The 27,671-nt window shown below is 37.8% G+C and overlaps 1 protein-coding gene across 9 annotated transcripts in view; it reads left to right on the top strand.

Moving 5' to 3' along the window:
* The window catches only part of kidins220a (kinase D-interacting substrate 220a), a gene marked incomplete at its 5' end in the record, with an annotated part of 51,186 nt that overhangs the window by 17,350 nt on the left and 6,165 nt on the right, over positions 1-27,671 (top strand). For 7 of the 9 annotated variants that reach the window (XM_079853509.1, XM_079853511.1, XM_079853513.1 and 4 more), the window contains 10 exons: positions 128-216; positions 3,058-3,202; positions 3,315-3,477; positions 18,537-18,715; positions 19,986-20,218; positions 21,677-21,787; positions 22,540-22,593; positions 23,904-23,933; positions 24,785-24,922; positions 26,930-27,028. In XM_079853509.1, the coding sequence (XP_079709635.1) occupies positions 128-216; positions 3,058-3,202; positions 3,315-3,477; positions 18,537-18,715; positions 19,986-20,218; positions 21,677-21,787; positions 22,540-22,593; positions 23,904-23,933; positions 24,785-24,922; positions 26,930-27,028 (1,241 nt within the window). The remainder of the gene's footprint in view (positions 1-127; positions 217-3,057; positions 3,203-3,314; positions 3,478-18,536; positions 18,716-19,985; positions 20,219-21,676; positions 21,788-22,539; positions 22,594-23,903; positions 23,934-24,784; positions 24,923-26,929; positions 27,029-27,671) is intronic. The other 2 variants (XM_079853516.1, XM_079853515.1) reach the window with 2 other exon arrangements.

Genomic DNA, 27,671 nt, shown 5'->3' with positions numbered 1-27,671 from the left:
GCTGTGGCAAATATTTGTTGATTTTGTCATCTGCATCATTTGTGGTATACTGCGTTTAATATAGACTAACAGCCCAGCATTTCTGCTCCAAAACTTCCTCTGAACGTCTGACTCTCTCCATCTGTAGTGTGGCAAGAGGACATGGACAGGAAGTTGTCTCAGAACAGTCTCGGCGAGCAGGGCAGGCAGGGCAGTAAAACAGCGCTGAACCGCCGGGTAAGACTTAACCGCCAACACTCCCACCACTTCCCATCAACATGATTTGAGATGGGCGGCTCAACGAAGGCCATATGGCTCCCATTACCTCATTATTAACTCATTAATAACTCGTTTATAAAGGCTTTAACACTGTGTATCTCTCTAACAGGCTCTTTTACGCGCGTATGATTTGTTTATTCACAGTTCACTGTTATCATGGACGGTTAGGACCATGTCTTGTGTTTGTTATTGTGTGTGTGGTTTTTTTGGATGGGGGGTATTGTCAGAGACCATGGCTGTCGCCGAGGAGCGTCTGTAATTGATTTAATGTCTGTTTACTCTTCCCGCTGAGATGCCATTGCCTAATGACGGGGTGCAGCAGCAGTGGGTCTTGGTGACAAAGCACTGGCACGGTGGCACGGAGGCAGGAGGCTAAGTGGCTCCTCTGCTCGCCCTGCGAGGGCTGTTTGTTTGCTTGGCTGATTTATCTGCCTCCTTTATTTGGCCCCTCTTTATTTCAGGGGCACGCTCCTCTTGTTTTGCCTCTGCTGTTTCTTGGCTGAGCATCCAGCTCGCTATACCCCTGATCTGCACGTTTTGTTGTGGAAAGTTGTTTAGCGGGTTTCATGAGCAGCTCGTGGAAGACTCAGTCATTAAAGACGAAAAAAATTTGGTTGGCTCTGTTCGTGTTGTGTCCTTTTCTTGGTTAATGTGATCTCACATCCCAATAAGCTGTCAGGTCAAACTGAGGTTCTGCACGGGTCGTTATTGATACACAATCGGGATCTCTGATAAGTTTGGTACACCCATACTTGTGAGTAATTTCATCATGCATATTTTTACATAAGGCTCCCCTCCATCATCCTGGATCAAGAAGGGGCCACCTTATTTATGGCCATGTGTTCCAAGTAGCAGTCAAGTCACAAGTTCAGCATTATAAACTTCAAAGTGGGCTTAAAGCTCTGACCCACCAGAGCTCGTGATCGGATCTACACTGTGCTCGTACCGGACCAGCTAACGCTTTGAGACGAGCAGACATCTCAGTCAGTCAGGACTCTGGATGACAGCACGGACAAGAAGGCAAACGGTCATGCACATCGATTTATCTAGACTTGACAATGAATCAGCACAAAAACACAGCTCCTGATACAGTCCATGGCAACTGCCATTTCACTGGATCAAGATGTCTTTGGATGTTTTTTGGTACTTTTGTCATGTTTTGATGAGTGTTGACTGTTTCCAACAGTCTACTTGAGAATTTGACATAAGCCAAAAGAAAGATGAAATTAAATGTGTGACCATTTATAGAACAAAAAAAGCGTTATACAAGTATGAATGTTACCAGTTTTGTAACATTATTATTATTATTATTATTATTATTAATAATGAATTATTATATTGCATGTGTTATTTACACACACACACATAGATGCACTATATTAAAGGAGAAGTTCACTTTTAAAATGAAAATTCTGTCATTATATACTCACCCTCATGTTGTTTCAAAGCTGTATGAATTTCTTTCATATGCTGAACAGAAAGGAAGATATTTAGAAGAATATCAGTAACCAGACAGTTTTTGGGTCCCAATGACTTCCATAGTAGGAAAAAAATATACTATGGAAGTCATTGGGACCCAAAAACTGTCTGGTTACTGATATTCTTCTAAATATCTTCCTTTCTGTTCAGCAGAAGAAAGAAATTCATACAGCTTTGAAACAACATGAGGGTGAGTATATGATGACAGAATTTTCATTTTAAAAGTGAACTTCTCCTTTAATACAAATGATATAAATAAATTAAGTGATACATTTTTATTGTTATAGTCAAATTATCATCACTTCATACATATTTTTTATTATATTTACTATATATTATAGTTGAGTTATATTAGTTTAATAAAAATATGGGTAACACTTACAATAAGGTTTCATTTGTTAACATTAACTAAGATTATTAAATGCTGTAGAAGTATTGTTCATTCTTAGTCCATGTTAAAGGGATAGTTCACTTAAAAATGAAAATTCTGTCATCATTTACTCACCCTCAAGTTGTTTCAAACCTGTATGAATTTCTTTCTTCTGCTGAACACAAAGGAAGATATTTTGAAGAATGTCGGTAACCAAACAGATGATGGCCCCATTGACTTCCATAGTGGGTTTTTTTCATACTATGGAAGTCAATGGGGTCCATCAACTGTTTGGTTACCCAAATTCTTCAAAACATCTTCCTTTGTGTTCAGCACAAGGTTAACTAGTGTTAACAAAGACTAATAAATACTGTAACAAATATATTGTTCATTGTTAGTTAATACATTAACTAATGAGACCTTACCAATTTATGTATCATTGTTATATTATTATTATTCATAATTAATCTTTTTTTGTAGTCAAATGATCATTTATTACTTCATACATCCACCTTGGGGCCAGTTGTAATTGCAAAAAATATAATTGCAGATGCCAGTTTGTAACACTTGCAGGAAGAAAAGTATGTGAAACGTCTATGGTTCCGATAATCTCTGCAATTTATCCATTTATTTAAAGTGTCAAAATACTTTCTGGAGCCACTGTTTGAAATTTATGATTTAAGCTACATACGTATCGAAATGTTGCATCTTAAGACTATGTGTATGTGTGTGTGTCTGTCTGTTAGTGAAAGAGAGAGACCGATCTGTGAAGAAATTGAACAGATCTTATGGAAACACTGTTATGGTTGTAAATGGATTTGAAGTTCAGAGGTACATGACCGTGGACTAAAGCGACACATAAACACTATGTGTGCTAAACTGGCCTACAGGATTCACACAGACTCTATTAGCCTCCTGACATTGAGTTCTCTGCATATTGGTGTGTATAGGACACGTACCGCAGGAGACAGATGCAGCGCACCGTTACGCGGCAGATGTCCTTTGACCTGACCAAGATGCTGGTCACCGAAGACTGGTTCAGTGACATCAGCCCTCAGACGATGAGGAGACTGCTCAACATAGTGTCAGTCACAGGTCAGTGTGACCTCATTTTTGCTTTATACATTCATTATTGATTGTGGCATGTTAAAGACATAAGCGATTGCTTTACAAATATATATAATAGTAAGAAAGTGTCTTTTGATAGGTCGCCTGCTTAGAGCCAATCAGATCATCTTTAACTGGGACCGGCTGGCATCCTGGATCAACCTGACAGAGGAGTGGCCGTACCGCACATCCTGGATCATTCTCTTTCTGGAGGAAACTGATGGAGTCTTGGACCAGGTCACACTGAGGACCATTTATGAGAGGTCAGCTTTCACATTCTGACAATACACATCCTCTGTAACACAACGACAATTTAGAAAACAAAATAACAATTCAGAAAACAAAATAACAATTCAGAAAACAAAATAACACAATTCAGAAGAATTGTCGTTGTGTTTTCTGAATTATTTTGTTTTTTGAATTATTTTGTTTTCTGAATTATTTTGTTTTCTAAATTGTCGTTGTGTTTTCTGAATTGTTATTTTGTTTTCTGAATTGTTGTTTTGTTTTTGTAATTATGATTTGTTTTGCACCTCTCGGCCACCGTAGTGATGTGTTTGGGTATTTTTGTTCATGGGTATTGCACAAAATCTCCCATTCAATTAAATACAATTCAAGTTATGTTTTTCAGTGTAATAATGCCTGCAACCTGCAGGTGGCAGTAGGAAATTTCTGTTTCATATTTTGTCCACTGCACAATTCCTATAAACCCGGATGTCTCATTGGGTATGATGTACCATGAAGTATTTCAAGCTTTGATCTTTACTTTCAGCCACTTTCTTACAGCAGGATGTGTGTATATATATATATATATATATATATATATATATATATATATATATATATATATATATATATATATATATATATATATATATATATATATATGAAAAGCAAAACAAAAAAGAATGATGCTCAGTCGCTGCCTGACTAACAGACTGTCACTCTGTAATAATCGTCTTGTTTACTTGTTGTTAAACATGCAACAGAATCACATTTACTTCTGCTGCATCCTCTCTAGAGCGTTTGAGGGGTGTATGTGTGTGTAAATGCTGGAAGGGGAGATGTTGAGGCCGTTAGGTTTGCTGATGCTCAGTGTTTGGCCTTTAAAGGTTGCTCTGTCACACTGCACTAACATGCTGTGACTCCTGGGGCTGGAGAAGTGTCAGAGCATCTCAGTGTCAGCATCTGCTCTCTCTCACCATCGCTCTTTCTTTCCCAGCCCCCATGATGCCCTTTAGCGCTTCGTCTCACCCGTTTTTCTCCTCTTTCATACCCCGAGATACTCTTCATTTCCTCATGTCCACAATAGCAGTGCATTTCAGCGGCAGCGAATCTTTCACTGTGGAAGTTAAAATAGAGGCCTGTAATGTTGTTCTGTTATCTGTCACAGATGTTGCTCAGATAAGAAACGGTCAAATCTACTGGTTCTTTTTTGTTTTCTTCCTTCTGTTGCACTCTCGAGGTCACATGGCCACGCATTTGCTTGTTTTTTATAGAGATGACTGCGTAGACGCAGACCTTCGTGTGTCCACTTGGTGTCCGTTTTAGCAGCCGTTTCTCAACAGTTACCCACAAACTGTTTATCGGTTGATCTTGGAGGGGTTTAGGCCCGTTAGTCTCATGACCAGAGTGACCCGGACGGGTGTTTGGTCAGTATGTGGTCTGCAGTGATGTAAGAGCCAATCAGGAAGCACCGTACTGCCTGTGTGGAAGAGAAGTGAGTGAGTTTCATAGGTCAGCTGTCATTCTCAATCGCAGTCACAAGGGCTAGGCTTGTGTTCGCTCTTGTGATAGTCTGTGAAGGCCGATGGACCGATATAATTTGCTTGGGAAATGGACGTATTGTGTGTATGAGTGTGTGTGTGTTGCCCAGTTTAGCTTGGTTTTCTACATCCTTCTCCCTTTCTCTCTAGCACACAACACACACACACACAAATTCCTAGAAGAGAGAAGTGGCGAAATCTCCTCTTTGTAAGATTGCTCCATGGTAGGTCATTATGAGGCTGAGCTTTCACAGTGCCATTGTGTGTTTTCTGGAATGAATGTTTGTGTATATTTGTTTGTGACATTTCTTTCAAACAGTTTGCGCAGCATAACCCGTAAAACCAACACTACAATACAGAAACTCCTTAGTTACAAGGACACACTCTAATAATTAGTCAGGATAGGTAATGGGTGATTTATTGAATTTGACTTGTTTGTCTTTTTTTTTTTTTTTTTTTATCTGATAAGGAAAACCCTCTCAGAAAAGTTGTTTCTGTAAAAAAAAAAAAGATTTCCTTTTAACCCTCCTATTGCATTGGGTCCTTTTTGAACCGGAAGAGGTACATAAGAAAATCCATAATTTTTAGTAAGAAGATTAAACTTTGCTAGTGTGTTAAGACAAAAATACAAAATAGATCATTTATTTTTTTCCAGATTTTTTTTAACCAAAAAAAAAGAAAGAAATATAATTATTTAAGATAATTGTTACACCATTTGTGTTCGGGTCCGTTTTGACCGAAAGTTAACCTGTATTTTTATTTATTTTTTACATCTATTAGTTAGATTTGTATCAAATTACTTATGTCAAATACATTTAGCCTTCTTCCTATATATATAATATATATATATATATATATAATATATATATATATATATATATATATATATATATATATATATATAATACGCACACGCACACATTTTTTCATTCCCACTGGGGCTGCATTTTGTTTATAAACATGCACACAAAATACATCTGAAATTAAAATAAAATGACACCCTAATTAATTAAAATGAATGAACTGTTTTGAGCAGTCATGAGTTATAAGTTTCAGATGAATTTAATTAAATCCATTGAATTTAATGAGTTTGTACTGGTAATTTTCATATTATATGTTCTTATTAATCTAATGATGTATTCAAAAAACATTTGTCATAAGTTTTTTTTGTTTTTTTTGCTGCAGTTCTTGAAAAATGAGAAATTTCAAAGAATTTCTCATAATAAAAGGAGTTAAATGAAGTAATAGCATGATAGAAAACATAACATTCATATCTTTAAAACTTGTGCATTCACTCATTAATGAGACGTTACTGATTAGATACAATATGGTTTTAGTTGAAAAATATTAAGTTAGGACTTTTATAAGCTTAAGTTCCACCAGGTTCAAACAGACCCTGGAAGGCAAAAAGTGTATTTTTTTAATGCAGTAGGAACACTCATGCTACAATATATTAAAGCAAAAATATATAAATTGTTGATATAAATTACTGCTATAAAAAAAAAAATGTAAAAAACAATTTCTAAAGTGTGTCCCGAGACCTCGGTGTTTTGAATACAAGAATATGTCCTGTGTGAACGCCCTCTAAGAAACTGCACCTGGTGGACATGACCCTAAACCTGACCAAAAATTATACATGGCTTTTTCAAGACTGACAGGTTAAATTGACAATATGTAGATTTGTGCATTTTATAGATTAAAAGCAACTCAAAGTTCTTTAAATATCAGCCAAGGCAAACAATGAAAGTAACTGTGTAATATTATTTATGCGATTGCATTATAGTCAAGTGAGAGCATGACTCAGTTTCTTTATATCTTCCAGTGAAACAAATGGTCATATTTGGGGGAATTTTGTGTGAGAGGATCTTTTACTCATAGTAATTAATCTTTAGTCATTTTAGTACTATGGCCACTATCGTTGTCATAATACTTGCAGTTTGCAATTTCATGCCTTTTGAGGACTTTTTTTTAAAAACTACAACTGCTATTGAACACGTATGTATAATTTGTACAAAAGCATATACATTTTTGTTGTATGCTGAGAAAGAACAAGTAATATAAACAAAACAAAAAAAATTAAATCTATATAGAAGAACTTCTTTTTATTTTATTTTATTTTTTGTATATGTTCATTATGTTTCTAGCCTAAGACTACACAAATGAGTGTTATGCCTTTATTGTCTGTAGTGTGGAAACAACTTTCCAGTCCCCTAGTGATCTGGCCCTTTAATCTGCACCAGAATGTGAATAATCTGTTAATAACATCAGCTTGTTTTATGATTAACATTAAGACAGGCTACAGTAATCCAACCACGCAGGCGAAACACAAAGATTCCTGTGTCCTTAAGGTACACTGGCTTATAACCACCAGGTCTATAAACCACCTTGACCAGAGAAAAGTGTGTTTGTACCTAAAAGTACTCAAACTCACACTGGCTAACAAGCCCAACAAATTGAAAGGAAAGTTTCCAACCAATTACCTTTCTGCCCGACATTGACACACTCACTTCAGTCACTCTCTGTTTCACTGTGAACCTTTTTTTTAGGCCATTCAGTCTGGACTTAATGGTCTCCATTCTGTAGGACCATGAGTCACGGTTGTTTTTTTGGTCTTTACAGTCATTATATTGGGCCTAGAATGTCTTGGTTATAGTGAGACACATAGTGGGCCGTTTTACCATAAAAAGCAAACAGGCGGAAGTCCAAATGGAGAGTGAGCGAGTGAGCTAAAGAGATGTTGTGGTGGCTGATGGCCATGATCTGTAGTGGACTTTTTGAGCAGAGTCAGGTCCACCGGGAGTTTATTTATGGCACTTTGCTCCGGTTTTGCGCTTGTTACGAGGTGTGGCCCGCCGAGCCGGTTCTGCTCTGACATCTGGTGTCCGGCTTGTGCCAGGATGGTATGACAGAACCTGACTGGGCCGGGTACCATGCCCAGTCCGCCCTCCCCTTATCAGCCGGCTCTGGCCCGGTAACATATGTCCTCTCCTCCCCTACTCTGAGAGCGGCCCTTGTTAATTAACCCACCAGGAGAGTTGGCGTGGCATGCTCCAAAACGACCAATCGCTGGAGGGATTCAATGTGGACACGCCCCTTCACCTTTCGTCCACACTTCTCGGCATCTCCTTGGCTGCGAACTCGGTGTGACATTCACGGGTGAAAGAAAAAGAACATGGAAGCCCTTGCGCTTTACGAAAGGCTCGTCCCACTCACAATGCTTCCTGTCACAATGCTCGGCTTATTCTTTGAGGGAACAATTGGCTCTCAGTGCTGGGATTCAAATCCAGGATTTAAAGCGATTTTTAGCGAAACTTTCTAACTAATGACACTCGAACTGAATGTGTGCGAGGCTATTGGAGCTAATTAGACAGACTCTTCTCCCAAGTACTGAACCATTAAGATGACATACTGTTCATTCAGGATTACTTTAATTGGTACAATTATTGTAATTTCAGTCGCAATTATGTCGGAAGATAAAAGCGCCTTCTGAAGCACATTTATGTGATTTCCTTTATGCGAAAAGACTAATAAGCCTTTAAGTAATTCTTCTGAAAAGCACACGGCTTCCTTTCTTCTGCTCTTTTGAGCCCCTTTGCCTTTGAGTTGGAACTTCTCACTTTCCTGTGAATTCATATTTTTGTCACGTACCGGTCTTGTCTCTAGCATCTCGATGTGTTTTCTTCCCCCGCCTTTGGAGGGAAGCTATTGTCCATGAACCTGATCCTTCAAGAACTCTTTGGTGGAAGAGGTAAACTTAGTAATTTAAAAAGCGCAGCCATTATTTGCCCAGAGGCTCTATAAATGATTAGGCGTTTGAAAGCCCCATCTATTCCCCAAAGGAGAGAAGCCCAATCTAAGATAGGGAGTGCATTTATTGGGTGCACAAAGTGACCTCCAGATGGATTAGATGATTTTGAAACTGGGGAAGAGGTTGTGTGCTGCACAGGGGGATTTAATCGGCCCTTTGGATCGGTCCTGTGATGCTCTGCAGGTCTGTGCCATAAGGTCCATTTTTGTGGCCATTATTGTGAGTAAAGGAAAAGCCATCATGTCGGCTCACACATGTTAGGGCTTCAAGTTTGCTGATTTTCAACCAGCTTTGTATTGTTACAGTGTTTGTAGTATATGCAAATTAACAATGTGTACTTTTTCTCCATGTTACCTTCATGCAGATCTACCTGTTATGCGTAAATGCGGAAGTACGATCTGAAAGCCCTGAAGCTGTCAAATGTTTGCCGGATGACACACAATGATACTTTTGTTAAAAATACTGTACTTCTGCATTTTTGTATCCACGTCCATGAACGGTTGGATCGACAGAGGGGTGGCATCCAGTGCATTATGAATGTTGAAGTTTCCCGACCTTTCAGGCAAAAGGGAACGCCACAGGCCTTTTTCCTGTAGCACCGATTTTTTTTTTCTTCTTTTTTTAAAGTTCACATTTCTACTGCATAGACAGCCAAGTTTTAGTGAAAGCCCATTTTGCCAGCGGTGAATTACCACTTTAATCACCAGGGGAACTGAAATTGACACCCGGAACCCTAAATTGCTGTGTCAGCAAATCTGAGGGGAGGACATTAGTGTAAAACCGAACGATGCACTCCATAACCTGTCAGTTGTGTGGCTAAGACTGACATTCATGCATAATATAACTCTTAAGGTAGAGGCTGTATAAAGTTTTTTTTTATGAAGACGATGGCCTACTTGCACAGGCAAAAGCCTCAAGATCCTGTCAAATATCTTTAATCAGTTGATAGTGATATTTACGTTTAGCAAGAATAGTATGCTAAATGGCACCTTGCTGTTTTTTGTGATGTGAACTTTCTGGAGCACCTCAAATTCAGATAAACTTGAATTTTTTCCAATTAAATCTATGCTGGATAAAGAGTACACATAATTTTGCCTCCTTTACTTTTTAAGTTTGAATTGTTCAAGCACATGTTCCTTCTGACATCCTTGCACTTCCATTGTTGTTGTTTCCACCTTTGGCAGTTGTTTTCACTCTTGTTTTTATTGCCGTACTCCACCTTCTTCTTCTTCATGAAAACGGTAGCCCAATTGTTGTATGTTGCCACTTAGTGTCCCCTCCTGCTACTGCAATCAATTCCAGGAACATGTGCAGAGGATGCGTATATTTTTTTTACCCGTTGATCAGATTATGATTGATCATATGGTTCTGTTTTGGATATTTGACATCTCTTGGAATGTATAAAAATAGTTATACTGTTAGTCTGCTTGATTATTATTATTGGCCAAAGTTATTCTCAAAGCTTTAACTGCCAGTAACCAACATCATTAGACTTAGTTCTATAAATATCTATTGTTTTCCAGTAAACCTGTGTTCCACTGCTGCTCTGGGAGAGAGCTCGGCTTTCATGAATGGGGGGGGGGGAGGGGGGAATCCCATGAAAGTTAATTATAATTTTTTTTTAGATTCTGGGCAAGATGTTTTTGTTTACATATGGGTTTACTCATTTCTGGAAGTTTGGCTGCCAGTTTGGAGGTTTCTCTGGATCCTTGCACTGCTTAGTTTATTTTAGTCATTATGTTTTTGTGAGTTAGAACACCATAACTCTGCCAGAGATAAAAAATGAACTTGAACTAATCGAATAAAATGTAAATACAATTCTACCAAGATCCATCTGCAAGGTCATTTTGCCATCCCCAAGAGGCCATCATATACAAGAAAATCTTTGAATGCTTCCTTAACTAATGGCTATCACTCCATGTGCCCTGCACCCACCCGTCCCTCCTCTCAACACCCCATGGACGCCACCATCCACCTATCATACGGAATCTGCCAGCTGGTGGTGGCGACTGTTCTTTTCATGGGCACATTGATTCTCTTTATGGAGTTTAGAAATGAGATGTGTGTTGGCATTTGCGTCTCTGGCCCCTTATAGAGGGCAGGGTGGCATCACCGTGTTTGGGCCTCATTGAGCATCCTCAAACTGTCCACACAAGGGTGGCTGTAAGCAAAGTCAAGTGCCACATTCAGCACCAGGCCAAAGGGGAAAATAGTGGGAGAATTATACTCTTTCCCGTCAGCTGCTTTGTGTGGGAGTCTTTGAAAAAGAACAAGAGTAGGAAAAAAATGGCTAAGCCAGCTTTGGGATCGATTAGCATTTGGATAAACCCGAAGAGAGACCTCTCAAGTGCTCAACATTTAAGGCAGCCACTCCGCTAGCCCGAATGATTCAACACGGGTGTGATCAATAGCAGTATTGTTTGAAACGCCTTTGTATTCTTGATGTGCTTTTATCTTTGTGTGCACTATTAAAATGGCAAGTGTCTTGAACGGCAAAGCTTAATTTCCCTCATTCCCAGTGCTTCCATGACAGATGAATGATAGCACTTTTTCCTTTGCAGTGTTTCTCTCATAGTAAAGGCAAGAATGTCAGAAGTAATTGCTAAACAAATCACTTGATGTCGCAGCCAACTTCTCCCACCAGCTTCAAAAGCTGTCTTTTTCTGGTGGAAGAATTACATCAGCTTCAATTGATTATAAATGCTATTCTTAGCATGCTGATGTGTACAGCTGGGGAAAGATTAGCCTTCCACTGGCCATGGCATGATGTTTGTTTGTTTGTTTGTGTATGTATGTATGCATGTATTTAGTATTGTTGAATACAAAAATTTGCTAGTGTATTCGAGGTGGAATTAACATGCTTAATCCACTGCCTACTGTGTCTCATAAAATTAGCTGTAACTGCGCATATCATATCCATAACCATCAAACACGCATCTCCACTTTTGGCAATTTTGACTTTGATCATAGACTGAATGCACTAAATGACTACTTCCTGTTGTTTGTGCATCAAAATGACCAATGAAAAGATGTTTTATCAGGCAAAATGTGTAACAAAAATCTCCAGATGGCCTTGAGAAAACCATGTCTCAACTTTCTTTTGAAGAGCATCTGTGCAAAACGAAAGCTAATTCTGAATAAACAAAGAAAAATAATGTATTAACAAACAGCGCAACGTTTCGACCAGTCTTCATCAGGCACGATAGGTTTGGGTGGGTACGATTTTTAAAGTATTTTGGAAAGAAGAATTTCATGTGTACCAAGGGTGCATTTATTTGATAAAAAAAAAATACAGTGGAAAAATAACTATTTTTAATAGACAATCTAAGCCATATCTCTAGTTGAGAAGCTTAGGAGTTACCTTCAAGAACAAAAGCTGTTGTAAATTATTTTTATTTTTTTACATTTACATGTATGCATTTGGCAGACGCTTTTATCCAAAGATTGCATTTCAAGGTACACATTTACATTCTTATCAGTTCTTGCTTTCCCTGGGAATCAAACCCATGACCTTGGCGTTGCAAACGCCAACGCTCTACTGTTTTTTTGTTTTTTTTGAGAATCAATAAAAACTGTTAATCTGAAAAAACATTTATTATTGTTGATATTGTGTTCTAAAGCCATAATTATTTTGGTTGGCCAAAAGAGACATGTCTGTACATTTATTACATTGTTCGATTTAAGCTTGAACATTTCAAAATGTAACGTCATTAAAAAAAATCTATGAAGCAATATTACTTCAGTAATGCATGAAAATGCAGAGATAAGAGTGTGTCCTCTGGTCTCTATTGAACTGATGACAGCAGTCTCTCATCACCCAAAGAACGCTTGCATTTTACTACTACATTTTTAATACATTAAAAAAACTATTTTAATATTGATATTATACTAGGATTTTCATCAGCCATTACTCCAGTCTTCAGTGTCACATGATCCTTCAGAAATGATTCTAATATGCTGATTTGGTGCTCAAGAAACATGTATTATTATTATTATTAGTGCGGAAAGAGTTGTGCTGCTTCATATTTTTGTGAAAACTGATAAAAAAAATTTAAATCGAAATGAAATTTCTAATTTCAAAAGAACAGTATTTTGTAACATTATCTTAACTGTCACTTTTGTCAATTTAATATGTCCTTACAGAATTAAAGTACTCATTTTTTTTTAAATATCCAAACCGGCCCTTTTTGAATGAAATGTATATTAAAATGCTTTTGTAAGAGTATATGTATTGTTACATTGGTATTTTTTTCCATGTATTGGTTTTTTGAATTATAAAATACTGTTTTAATTTAAAAAATATTATATTTTGCAATGAGATTTCTCATAACCCCGTCTGATTATTTATGGCCGTGCCAGAGCAGTTAGCACACACACTCTGACACATTTAGCTGTGGTGCTCACGTGGGTGATGAAAGTTCGAGTCCAGCTTGTGTCATTTCCTGATCTCTTCCCATTATTTTAATAAGACAGACAGAAAAAACATCTCAGTCTGACTAACACAAAAGGCTGAAGTAAAGGCAAAGGAAACCAGCACATTAAATGTGTTGGGAGATAGCCTGGGTCTGGCTAAGAGTGAAAATTCCCCTGAAGACCTGCAGATGTGTCTCTTTCTCCTCATCTGGTTGGTCTTGTTTTAGCCAGTCATTGGAATGACATCGTCATTCTGGTGTGTTTATGGACGCCTCAAAGGTTTTAGTCTGGGTGTTGTGTTTGGACGAGGCCTGTGTTGGGGTGTTTGCGCTGTCTCACTACACGCCAGATTAAATACAGCAGTTTTCTCATCAACTGCTCACTGCACACTATTGAATGTATGTGTGTGTTTGTTTTAGTATTCTATAAACAAGTCAATGACAAACATCTCTATTTAGAATTACATGATTACAAACCCTTCATTATGGACGTCCAAGTTGCTACTATGAACTCATAATGTGTGGCACTTTGTGCTGTCATTACAGATTTGAAAATAGCCAAATCTTGTTTTGTTAAGACATAAAGTTAACATTTTCACACTTGATATTTTACACTGATATTATTTGCTGCTATTTAAAAAAAAAAAAGATTTACAGTTGTTAAAGGGTTGGTTCAACCAAAAAATAAAAATGATCCCATCATTTACTCACCCTCAAGCCATCCTAGGTGAATATGACTTTCTTTTTTCAGCCAAACACAGAGTAAAATAAAAAAATATTCTGGCTCTTCCAAGCTTTATAATGAGAGTGAATGGTACCTTGTTTTTTTAAGCCCAAAAAAGCGCATCCATCCATCATAAAAGTAATCTATACGGCTCCAGGTGGTTAATGAAGGCCATCTAAAGTGAAGCGATGCATTTTTTGTAAGAAAAAAATATATCCATAATTAACTTTATAAACCGTAATCACTAGCTTCCGGTAACGTCCGGTATGCACGTTCACGAGAGAGTCCGCCGTAGGAATTAGACATATCGCTTCAAACAAACTCAAGCTGCTCTGAGATTTCTCTTTAAAAAATTCTCATTTTAGACTTCTACGTGACCAGTGTTTTGTTTTGCTTGATCCTTCAGCGTTCATCAATACGTCATGCGTCGGGTCAGAGGTCACTCTTCGGCTGGAACTCGACTCGCCAGTCATTAAAGTTATAAATATGGGTATTTTTCTTACAAAAACACATCGCTTCGCTTCATCAGGTTTTGATTCTCTGGAGCTGTATGGCTTTCTTTTTTTTTTTATGATGGATGGATGTGGAAGGTACCATTCACTCCCATCATAAGGCTTAAAAGAGCCAGGATATTTTTTTAATATATCTCAGATTGTGTTTGGCTGAAAGTCATATTCATCTATGATGGCTTGAGGGTGAGTAAATCATGGGATAATTTTTCATTTTTGGGTGAACTAACCCTTTAAGAAGTGTTCTGTAAAATGTTCTTTTGGGTATAATTTCAAGTTCATCAATTTGACTCAATTAAATACACAAATCTTACATCAACACATCAGTAATAAAGCATTGAAAAATTAAGCTATTCTTGCTGTTAATTTATTTAGACTGAAGTCTGTAAAATTCATACCACTGTTCCAAACTAATTTCTAAACAAAACCGTGGTTGATCGCTTTTCGTGTCGGTCAAGCAGTCTGATCTTAGCAATATGGACCAGATTCAAAAGAAAAATGAAAAGTCTGACTATGCGAGACTATGCTTACTTTAGAAAGCGCCTTTAATTCAGAGATCATTAATCGAATATGTCTCACAGACACATACTTGGCTATGAAGAATTGTTTAATGTTTCTAAATCTTTCTTAAATGTTCTTCCTCTGTAAAGCAGGTTCCTTCAAACTCGAGACAGTGGAAAGTGTGTGTGTGTGTGTCTTGTGACAGAGGAAGTTGGTTCTCTAGAGAGGCTCTTGTCACTGGCTCCTGTTTGTCTGTGTGCACGCTCACACACACATACAAATAAACAAGCCCAGCTGGATTTCGGAAGAGACACAATCTGCCCAGTTCTGCCTAATCCAGTGCGTGGGAAATGAACCAAACCTCTCTCACCAGCACACGTCTCTCTTGCTCAGCCCTTCTTAAAGTGATACTTCTGCATGTGTGTGTGTGTGTGGAACAGACAGGCAAGCATGTGTTTGCGCTGAAGTTTGATCTTTATGTTGGTCACGTCCTTGAGCCTCCACCCTAAGTACGAGACCTCTACCTAATGTCCATCATGCGGAAGGTCAGCTGACTGTTAGCACAGCATCCGACTCTGACCCGCTGACACACAGGCCTGCTGTAGCACAGTGTGGGCCTTTGTCCAATGACTTCAACATCTGCTCTCACACCCAGCCACTCGCTCGCCCTCCAACACGCACACTTCTCCACTGAAATTGTGAGTCATTTGGTGACCATCGCTATTTATACAGCCATCAGAGGAAGATGATGAGACCAAAGCAATCAACTAAAATGGTCTTCTAAACTTAAACCTTTTGGAACATGATATTTTAACATGCCATCCAGGTCATAATGACCATAATGACCATAACACTGTGTCCTCACCAACATGTTATTTTTCTATCCACACTTTGAGCAAGACTGCTGTGCAATGCAACAAAATCTCATGGTGAAATCTTGATAATGTTTCACTGGCACACAAAAAGGCATAATAAAGATTATTAAAATGCATTTTATAAAAAGAGGTCTATACATATAAAAAAAAAAAAAATTAAGTTGTAAATAAAATAAATATTATTGGAGTATGTTTTACAAGAAAATAGTATTTCAGGGTTTCTACGTGAATTTTTTTTTCGAAAATTGTTAAAAACAAACTATTAAATCATTTTCTGCAGTTGAAATAAAATATATTATATAAAAAAACGTAATCCATACTGAAAATTAGAAATGATGCCCTGGCAACTAACTGAAATAAGTTGATGCTGAGGTGAAGAAATGACTAAAACTGAAATATAAAATAATTAAAGCTATTTAAAAAACAAAGTCTGATAAAAAGACTTTGAAAAAGACAAAAATCCATAAAGTTTCTTTCAGTTTTATCACTACCGTTTGGCCTAAAACACTGTTTTTGTGGTCATCCACTTTTAAATGTTGACTATGGAGCTTTTTCAGATTTTGCGTCGCTGCGTTCTCTCCTTATTTCCGATTCTTTGCAGCCTTTAGCCACTGCCTACGACACGCTGGATCCTTCACTAGAAACTGAAAGTAACTCACTCCTGCTAAACATTTACTCTTTGAATTCTCGAAAGACGACATATTTTTTTTATTCTCTAGTCAGGTAGCACAGATTAAAAAAACAAACAAAAAAAAAACATTATTGACAGCCCATTTTGCCAGTGGTGAAGTACCCCTTTAACAATATTAACATTGTTGTGTGATTTTTCGAAAATATCCACAATCAATCTCTCCCGGCTCATCCATTTTTGATGTTTCATATACATGCAGAGTGGATTTTTGTTCCAATGAGCTCTCAGTTTAGGCTGTACCATGGCGTTGCAGAAATAGCAACCAAACAACCAACAAAACACAGTGTTGCTTTGTTGTATCTAGTAAGGACACAGTATAAATAGACTTGACATATCAGGTCAGAGGTCATTTGATGAACTGACCATTTCAGACGCTCCCTCCATGTGTGTATCGTCTCACATTTAGATATCAGTGTTTGTTTACTCTGCCTCACCATTTCAGTTTAGCAACAGGTCATCTGAGTGTCATTGTGTCAGCTCTCTCCTGCCCAGTTTAAACAGCTAAAATCAGATTACTTAAACCGGTGGTATGGGACGGGGCCAAGCGCTGAGCTCAGCCTCTTCACGATTTAATGATCAGTATGGAAAAAGGACTTATTGTGCCCTCATATCAACCAATAAAAAGATTCAGCTAGCTTTTCTTACCAGAGAGACAGAGGTGTGGACTGGGGGCAGATAAGAAGATAGAGGAAGAAATATGGGGTGCGCAAAATGTCTGCGTTCAGCAGAAGCAAATCTTCAGATTTATTTGATATGAATTCCCACACTCAATAAGATAAATTGCAAAAGGAAACCATTTATCTGAAAGCGCCTGACATCGTGGTGCAGAAATAACTGCAGAAACCACATGCACTCAAAAATTTGGGCTAAGAGTGTGAGCTTGTGACTTGTGAGACATTTTACTGCAATTTAGAGTGTAAGGCCCGCTATATTGGTCCAATCTGCCGGTTCGCCAATACACGGGGAAGGAATCACGTGTTCTTGTCCTCACTCTTGCAAAGTATTGGTTGGTTAAATTTACAATACATTTAGTTATGTATACTCTCGTTTATTTCATCTGACTCCATAAATGAAAGGTTTTAATAATATCTGTGCCTCACTAAAAGTGAGCGAATGTTTGACAATTCCTTTTAACCATTAAATGAACAATGTCAAAATCAGTTAGAATAATCACATGTAATAATTTAATATTTCAGATATCGGAGATCAATTCCACAATCAATTCAAATATCTAGAACATGGTTATACATTGGTTACACCAAAGAATCTTACCCAGTTTGTACCTGAGATAGAGAGAGAGAAAGGGATAGAAAGAGAGAGAGAGGGAGAGAGAGACAGAGACCCTATTCCATTCGTGTCCAGCAAAGAAGAGCCCCGATAGAGCACGCACACCTTCCTTTATCCTGTGTGCCCAGGTGATACGGGGGATGGGGAAAACCACCCTCAAATGGCTTAACCAGTTTTCTCTAAACTTCTATAAACCTTATTACCTTTTATTTTATCTATCTGGATATGAGATATCTGTACCACTCACTTTGAGACATTTCAAATGACACCAAAAACATAACAGTCAATGATAAACATTCACATTAAACCATATTCTTGTGTGAGTTCTTAGTAGTTTGCAGAAGTAAGGTCGTATGGGGGAGGTCAGATGGTAATTAGCCCTTTGTCTCAGACCAGGGCCTCGACCAGTATTTTCAGTCTTACAAGAGTAAGTTTACATGTTGTTATTAATACACACTAAAGCAATGTGACCATAAATCAGTCAATCAATCAATCAGTCCACATCAGTATCGGAAATAAACCCCAATGTTTACATGCTGGAATTGTGCCTTTTATTGAGGGAGTTATACATGTAATAATTTTATTATTAATATATTATATATTTTATTTAACTGTACATTAATTTGCATCAACCCCCACCCCAAGATTTTAAATAACTTGGACATTTTTAGCCCCAAATTTCTGAATTTCTGAAACCGGTATACCTTTGCTGTTTATTCTGTACGTTAATTGTCACCTTCTCATTGCAGGATTTCTAAAAACATCCCCACCACTAAAGATGTGGAGCCTCTGTTGGAGATCGATGGTGATATTCGCAGTTTTGAGGTGTTTCTCTCATCGCACACCCCTGTTCTCACCGCTCGTGATGTGGAGATGTTCCTGCCCTGTACTGTCAACCTGGATCCCAAACTAAGGGAGATCATCGCAGGTACAAACCCACACAAACAAGTTTGCTTAGCTATAAATAAGGAGGACATACCATGAATATAAATACCATAAATGCTATTTGGTAGTCGACAATAATTGACAAAATGTCAAATTTAGATGAAAGATATTGCTTGATAACACTTTACTTAAAGCCTGTTCATATAATGCATTATAACAGAATTTGAATGCATTAATTATGCCTTGTAATGCACCTTATGCATTGTATGGACTCATGAATAATTCTAACCACATTTATAATACATTATAGTACATATCTATTCATTAAACACCTTCAGAAAGTGTAATGCATTAAACATATGGCAAACGTGCGTGTGTGTGGTTTTTTTTTTTTTTTTTTTTTTGGTCTTTATGAGGGAAAACAGCTCACACCTAATTGTTTTTGGAAAATGTAAAAATGCAGAAAGTTTTAGGGTTTGGGAATAGAATATACAGTATAAAAATCATTATGTTTATGGAAAGTCCCCATAAAACCCATGGAAACCAAACGTGTGTGTGTGTGCTCTACAGTTTTATACACACAAGACATATATTTTTCTTTTAGGATGTCCTCTGGCTTTTCCTAGATTTAGCTGGGGTTTTTTGGGTTTTTCCTCAAGTATAGATGCGTAAATGCACAGTGCTCACTTGAGAAGACTTATCTAAATCATTGCGGATGTGAGAGGGTGATATTATCTCATCACATGACATTGGTCAGCTGGTGTGTGCTTCGAGACAGAAGACGTTGCATGGTGCAATGTGACAATGGACTGTGCAATAAAGGTTCCTTTGTGAACCCAGAGAGATGAGTAAGGTCTCCATTGTGTTCACCTCAGGAAATGAAACATCACTGAATCTCGATGAGCCGCTTGTTTTCTGAGTCACCCAGCCGGTCTTATTTGGTCTGCCTGGGTGACTCAGAAATATCATTTCCAACCTAACAAATTCTGACGTTTGTTTCAGCCCTTGAGACTTTGACGTTAAAGCGAATGTGAATTTCATTGGGAGCCATTTCACGTTTATTTCTTCAAGGTGCGTTTTTGCGATTTGCCGCTTCTGTTGGGAGAACTCCGTGTTTTTCTGAGAGAATCAAAACCACAGAGGCCTTTCTTTTCTCACATGTAACGTACTATAAATGCTTCATTTGGCTGAAGTCGACTGTGAGTGGGAGGATTTGAATGCCTTTAAAGTGCTGGCCAAGATTCGGATCTAACTTTCTCCTACTCTTTCTTTCTCTGTCTCTCTCTCTCTCTCTGTCTCCCTCCCCGTTTCAGATGTACGAGATGCACGAGAGCAGATGCACCTTGGAGGAGTCAGCTATCCCTCACTGCCCCTGCAAGATGCTTCGGTACGGCCACACTCTGCATTTGGGCAGCATTCTTTGTCCTGCTCTCCCACGGGCTCTTTCCCTGGGCCTTTCCCCCCTGCTGGAGTGATGCCAGCCACTCAACCCCACAGCAGCTACTTTAGTGGGCTCACGGGACCCCAGCACCCCTTCTACAACCGGGTGAGACATTGGTTATTGTGTTCAAGCAAAATGCACCCGTGTTTACGGTTACTGAAGCATACTTGTGATAATTATAGAGCAAAATACGAGTGAGAACAAAACTGATCTTCTTGAATGTTTTTTTTAGAAAACTTGTACCCCAAATAATATGTATTTTTTTACAATTCACGCAGTGCTGGCTAATTTTATATTACAACATAAATATGTTATTGTTGTTATTATTATTATTATTATGAACAACATATTATTTATGTTGTATTATAAAATTAACCTGCATTATACATTTTTTTTATTTTCGAGTTTATTTTTTTATTCATGGGGTTTACTGATAATAATAATAATAATAATAATAATTATTATTATTATTATTATTATTATTATTATTATTATTTTAATTATGAATAATCTTACTACTACAACTACTTAAAGGAGAACTCCGGTCAATTTTAACATTGAGCTCATTTTTTTGTACATTTGGAGTGCTGTCAATACAGAGAACAACGACAAAAATCGGTGTTGCCTACACCGTGTTATCCTCTTTTTAAAATTTGCACCCTGTTGACTTCAATGGGGCAAGTTTTAAACCTGCTTTTAGCCTCTTAACATCCTTGATGTGTCATTACAAGTGCACAGGTCATGTGAGTGATTCCTTCGGAGTGAACGCGGGTGAATCTGACTGCAGTAGATGTGAAAGATATGAATAAAAATGATGTTTATTCAGCCAGCGCACATATAGATACACATACATTTCGGTCAAAGTCCATAGTAATCGATTGTCGAGTTCACGCGCATGATCATAGGTACTAAACCAATGCGCGTGAACTCGACAATCGATTACTATCGACTTTGACCGAAAACAGGATGTAAATACAGGTATGAGCGCTGGCTAAATAAATATCATTTTTATTAATATCTTGCACATCTACTGCAGTCAGATTGACCCGCGTTCACTCCGAAGGAATCACTCACATGACCTGTGCACTTGTAATGACACATCAAGGATGTTAAGAGGCTAAAAGCAGGTTTAAAACTTGCCCCATTGAAGTCAACAGGGTGCAAATTTTAAAAAGAGGATAATACGGTGTAGGCAACACCGATTTTTGTCGTTGTTCTCTGTACTGACAGCACTCCAAATGTACAAAAAAATGAGCTCAATGTTAAAATTGACCGGAGTTCTCCTTTAAGTAGTTGTAGTAGTAAGATTATTCATAATAATAATACTAACACCATTAATAAAAATAATTTAATTATTCCTACAATATTCAGCTTATAGTGTATTTTTATTGTTAATAATAATAATGGAAGATATTAAATATACTTAGCCCAGCCCTAATAAATCATCAGTGTGTTTATAGGCTCTCATGGGTGTTTGACCTTTCATTAAATTAACCTGATGTTGCGCTGACCCTCATCTGACCCTCAGTCCTGAGTATCCGTCTGTTCTCTCCACATCTTTAGCCGTACTTCCCTCATCACGTTTATCACCTGCCCCGAAATTACCCTGGCAACCCCCATCACACCCCTTCACGCCCTGCTACTAAACACCATAAGGACCCAAGTCTGGGACTAGTAAGTACATAACTAAACGACTCTGAATGTACACTGCAGGCAGACACGCGTTTTACTGCCTATAGTCTAAATGGCCACAATAATGTCTTTATGTCTCTTGGCACTAAATGTCTTTTTTCATACTTTGTTTCAAGCTCCTCGTGACAAACAGCCTGTGGCTTGTAGCTATAATTTACACATTAAACTCACAGAGCAGTTTTAGGGTTTAATGCCTCTGTGTTAATCACAGTGTAGTGCCATTTTATATATTGTAAGTGTTTGTAGCATTCTAGCATTTTCCCCTGATGCTTCTTATCCAAATATGGATATCATTTGATTTTAAACAACCTTTTTCGTTTCCTCCTCTCTGAGTCTTAGAATCAACCATTAAGACCTTTGTATGTAAATGGAAAGTTTAATGATTAGCTAACATTTTTTGCATGGCAAATGAGTAATAATCTCTATACATGCCACTATACATTCTAGCTCATATGTTAATGATGTATGAATATGACATTATAAACTTTGTGATTTCTGGCTGTTTAGAGTCTGCCTACATTGTAGATCAGAATGTCTGTCAACGATTCAGTCTGTCAACTCTCGTTGAAGACCTGATGAAGTTTAAAATTATAGCAAAATTGGGAAAGCTCCCATAGTTCATGCCAGTCTCTTTGTCAGTGCTCTCTCTTTTCTATACTAAATGTCCACACTTCTGCAAAGGTCTTTTATCCTCTGGTTCTTCCTCTTTCTTCCGCTCTGTCTCCCTCCATCAGGATATTATCAGAGAGGACTCACGTGAGGGTCTTCCCTCTCCATCCCCCTCTATGGTAACTTTAGCTGTGTGTATGTATGTGTTTATATCTCTGCATAAAAGATGCAGCAGAATCTTTAATTGTCTACAAACACACACATACACAAATGCACTTGTGCTGGTGGCATGTTACACTTACTTAGCTGTCCAGTTTCAGCCTGCGCTGCTTGAACCCTAAAGCTTGATGTGCAGCTAGTGAACAAAACTTGAGCGTTCAACCTATTGCTGGACCTCAGCATCTGTTTCCACCTTTACTCTTTAATCCATATTTGACTTTGAAACAGAAGTCTGTTGAAAGTATGTGAGTATACAAGTAGATATACTGTGTGTGTATATTAAGAAATGTTTTTGAGCAGCCAACCAGCATATTTGAATGATTTCTGAAGGATCATGTGACGCTGACGACTGGAGTAATGGCTGCTGAAAAACAGCTTTGCATCACAGGAATACATTTTATAAATTAATTAATTATTTTTATATTATGTACCGTATTACAATAAAAAGCTGTTATTTGAAATGTAATAAAATTTAAAAAAATGTACTCTATTAAATAAATGCGGCCTTGGTGACTTTTACAATTAGTGTGCACTATCCATTGACTGCGGGCTGTTAGAATTACGTTATGAATTCGGTTCCCTGCTAAACGGCCCGATACTGGACAAGATGATCTCAGATTAGACCGATTACATCATAAATCACTTCATAACAACCATTATCAATGCTCACTGACATATCATTTATCAAAACTACCATCAACAACACCAGCATATTCTCCATTCCTGCGCCTCCATCGTCCTTCCCTGCTGTTTTCGTTCGAGTCACGCCCTGCCGCTGCTTTCTCTCTTCATATCCTGCCCTCCTTCCTTCAGCTCTGTTGTTTTGCCCTTTCATGCCTCCATCATTTGATCCGCTCTCTGGTCTGTCCCCTCATGGCTGCTTTGTTGTGTGTGGTGTGAAAGGCTGCTGCTATCAGAGGCTGGCTGGATTAACATCAGCAGTGCTGGGACGTCTCGCTCTTATCAGCAGAGAGAGCCGCTTCCTTCAGCGCACACGTCTGTTTCCTCCTCCCGCTAATTACACTCTTATCGCCCCGCTCCAACACTCGCCCATCAGGGTGGGGCCGTTTTGGAATCAAACAACTTCTTCTCGCCATGAAGTCCTTTCTCCTTTTATCGTTCTGTGTGTCTTTTCTGCTCCAACTCTTTGCCAGTTCGTGCAGGTCGGATGCAGCATCTGTCATAAATAATGTTTTTGTGTGCGTTTGATTTGTTGATGATTGAAGCATGTGACCTAATCCCTCCTTTCCTCTCCTTTTGCCACTCCCAGATAAAATCTCAGCCCTTCAGAATCAAGCAGGTACAAATATTGAAACCTTTCAGCTTTCTCGTGTTTTACTGTGTTATTTACAGGACTCATTTTGGCTTGCTTCACTTCGAACCAGAACAAAATGAACAGCCAGTTCTGTCGTTTTGAAATTTCTGTTCAAATACACTGTCCAAATTTATGTGAACAATCACATGCTGTCCAGATCCAGAAAGGACTAAAAAGCACCATTAAATATACAACACACAGGTTTGCCATTATGATGATTTATGTAAAGATTTGTTGTTCACTGAAAATTTCTCAAATATTATTCTCCATTATATTCATTTAAACTGGTGTGTCAAGTTCAAATTTGACGTCAACTTGAATCTAAATGCAAATGAGTTTTTAGAGAACGAGCTAAATTATCATTGAATGTAGTGAATATTTTATTCACAGGCTCCTCCTGATTGGCTGCTTCTATTTCAGTGTTCTGCAGTTCCACCCAAAATAGCTTTCAATGCACTAATTTACTTTTATTTCTTGTATTTCTTCTTAGTAAACATGCCTGCTGATGATGAGTAGGACTTAAGCACAAATATTTTAGGTGAAAACAATTGGTGTGAAGCTATGTTGAGAATCCACAGTCATTTATGGTGTTAACTAGGGCCTCAGATGATTGAAAGGAGCACTTTCATAAGAATTCATATGAAATATAATCCATGTATTGTTCCTTCATCCATAACTGCTCAAGAGTTCCTCTCTCTGTGATGACATTGGATTACTGCTTTGGCTTTTCTTGAGTTGCACTGCTTTTGCATTGCATGGCTTTGACCGTGCCTCATGCCTTGCTATCCCAGAATGCATTCTGAATTAATATTGAATACATTATTGTATGTGTGTAGGGCTCTGGTTCTGTGGTTTCTGGTGGAACTCAGGTCCTCCTCAGTTCTCTTAGCATTGATGGAGTGTGTGAGAAGCTCAGACAGATCCAGGGCCTGGACTCCAGCATGCTGGAACAGTACATCGGCACAATCAAAAAGGTATGTTCTGGAAGAGTGTACTAAAAGGTCCACAGAAAAGTTTGCAGTCGGTTTAAAGGTTTGGCATGTGATTTTATTGTGCACTTAAATAGGCACTTTCACAAACACAGTACACATTGTTGTTCCACTGCTTCTTTAAAACTAGAGGCGCAAATCTTTATGGTAAATATACACTACTGCTCTGAAGTTTGGTGTCAAATAAATGCTGTTCTTTTGCTCTTTCTATTCATTAAAGAATCCTTAAAAATATTTATATTTATTATTTTCTACAAAAATATTAATTGGCACAACTGCTACTGTTTTTTCTTTATAGTTTTGATAGAAGTCTCTTATGCTTACCAAGACTGCATTTATTTGATCAAAAATACAGGACATTGGTAATATTGTGAAATATTATTACAATTCAGAATAACTGTTTGATTGATTCTTCAGAAATCAGTCTAATATGCTGATTTAGTGCTCAAGAAACATTTCTTATCAATGTTAAAGACAGTTGTGCTGCTTAATATTTTTGTGGAAAATTTGATTTTGCAAGATTCTTTTATGCATAAAACGGTCAAAAAGCATTTATTTGAAATAGATTTTTGTTGTAATAATTTAAAAGTCTTTACTGTCATGTTTAATCAATTTATTGCATCCTTGCTGAATGAAAGTTTTAATTTATTTTACCCAATTAACCCCTAATACTACTCCAGTAAAAGTGTAAGTACTTTTGTAAATAAGTACTTGATTTTTATGGTATTTTTATGGTAAATATTAAAAGTAAAATTTCTGATTGATTAAACATATATTTATTCTAGCAAGCATTAGTCGGTAATCAGCACTAAAATACATGAGTAACTTAGTTGCACGTACATTCGAGCTCCGACAATATCTGTTTTTGGCTCGTTTTGACCGAATCAGTGAGTTGTTCAATCAAGAACAGCTGCAATTGGATCAGTCCAATTCACGAGTGAATCATTCAGTGTTATTTGTGAACCAGTTCGGCAGGTTCTTTGGAATTAGAAAGAATCAACTCGTTCACGAATCGCACATCGCTCTTGCGTCTCAGATAGGGTGGAGATTTCTTCAGTTCAAAGTAACAAGGACGATATTGTTTTTAAGGAATGTAGTGGAGTAAAAAGTGCAATATCATGCTATGGAAAGTAGTGAAGTAAAAGTAAATGTTTCCCAAAATAAAAATGATAAAGTACAGATACATTAGAAATGTACTTAAAGGGATAGTTGTTCCAAACCTGTATGAATTTCTTTCATTTGCCAGACAGTTAACGGTAGCCATTGACTTCCATAGTATGGAAAAAAATACTATGGAAGTCAATGGCTAATGTCAACTGTTTGATTACCCACATTCTTCAAAATATCTTCTTGTGTTCAGCAAAAGAAACTCATGCAGGTCTGAAACAATATGAGGGTGAGTAAATGATGACAGATTTTTCATTTTTGGGTGAACTATCCCTTTAAGTACAGTAACGAAGTAGATATAGATAAAGTTATATAAATGTCATATAAAATGAATAGGACATAAAACCGTTCATAATATTTGTAATCTTCTGAAGTTGATGATCAACATTTTTTGAAAGTCAGTCAGTCTGAACGTCAGTTGTATGCCCTATTTTGTACCCTATTCGTGGAAAATACCGATTGCTAAAAGAAAAGTGGGGAAAACAGGACAGAGACGGGGTGTGGTAAATTACTCTTCTCCAATAGATGAATATGTATTTACAGGGATGAACTAGTTTCATCAGCTCCATGTGGTGCATACAGAGGATTCACAATAAGGCCTTTCTTTCCACTGGACAACATCTGAAGGAAGCAATGACATATCTGATGTCTCCGTTAGACATCCATTAGTCAACCTACCAGCTGTGTCCCATCAGCCTGCATACTTAAACATCTCTATTGTGAACTCTGTTTCAACCCCCTACATACTGCCAAGATCAAATTGATCTAAAGTTTGTAAGCTATTTTTTCAATGCCATAATGTTTTGTCAAATTGTGTCACTGCAGGCCAATGTGAACGGCCGGGTTCTGTCTCAGTGCAACCTTGATGAGCTCAAGAAGGAAATGAACATGAACTTTGGAGACTGGCATCTCTTCAGGTCCATGGTAAGACATCAGCTGACTAGTGATTTTCTGGTCTTAATCCTACACGTTCACATCAGATAGTGGTCATCTTTCTGTTTGTGGTTTGTAATGTTTAGCACTCAGCTAATCTCTCTGTTGTGAAGACGGCTGGATGGGGTTGAAATAAGGAACACATGTAGCTGTGTTGATCAGATTTCCATTTGCGCTTATACAAACGAATGTTGTGTTGCCAGCAAGCAGGCAGCCATCTGGTCCAAGATGGCTGCTTTCTGGATGAAGGAGGGTTATTGTCAGTGGGAGCTCGGTGTCCACTTGAAGATCTGAATAGCTTGACGTTTACAAGAAAGTAGCATTCTTCAGGCTGGAAACGAGTCCAAATGGAACAACTTGGGGCTAGTTGTGATATTGGCATGCCTTAAAGGTTTCACATAGTACTACGGCCATTCAGCGATTTCACATAAATGCCTTTGTGAAGCAGTGAAAAATGTTTTGTCTTGTATCCATGTTCTTTAAAACTAAAACCTATTCAAATGGGACACTTTTTCTTAGAGGTCAGGGAACATTCTTGTTTCACAAATGTATTGTTTCTATTTTATCAAACACTTCTGTGATTTTTCTCACTCAACCATGGTAAAAAGTATGGAATAAATTGGCTATTTCTAAT

This window comes from Squalius cephalus (genome assembly GCF_949319135.1).
Source record: "Squalius cephalus genome assembly, chromosome: 20".
Classification (NCBI taxonomy): Eukaryota; Metazoa; Chordata; class Actinopteri; order Cypriniformes; family Leuciscidae; genus Squalius; species Squalius cephalus.
Note: the sequence above shows the minus strand (reverse complement) of the source record. Positions and strands in the feature narration are given on the sequence as shown.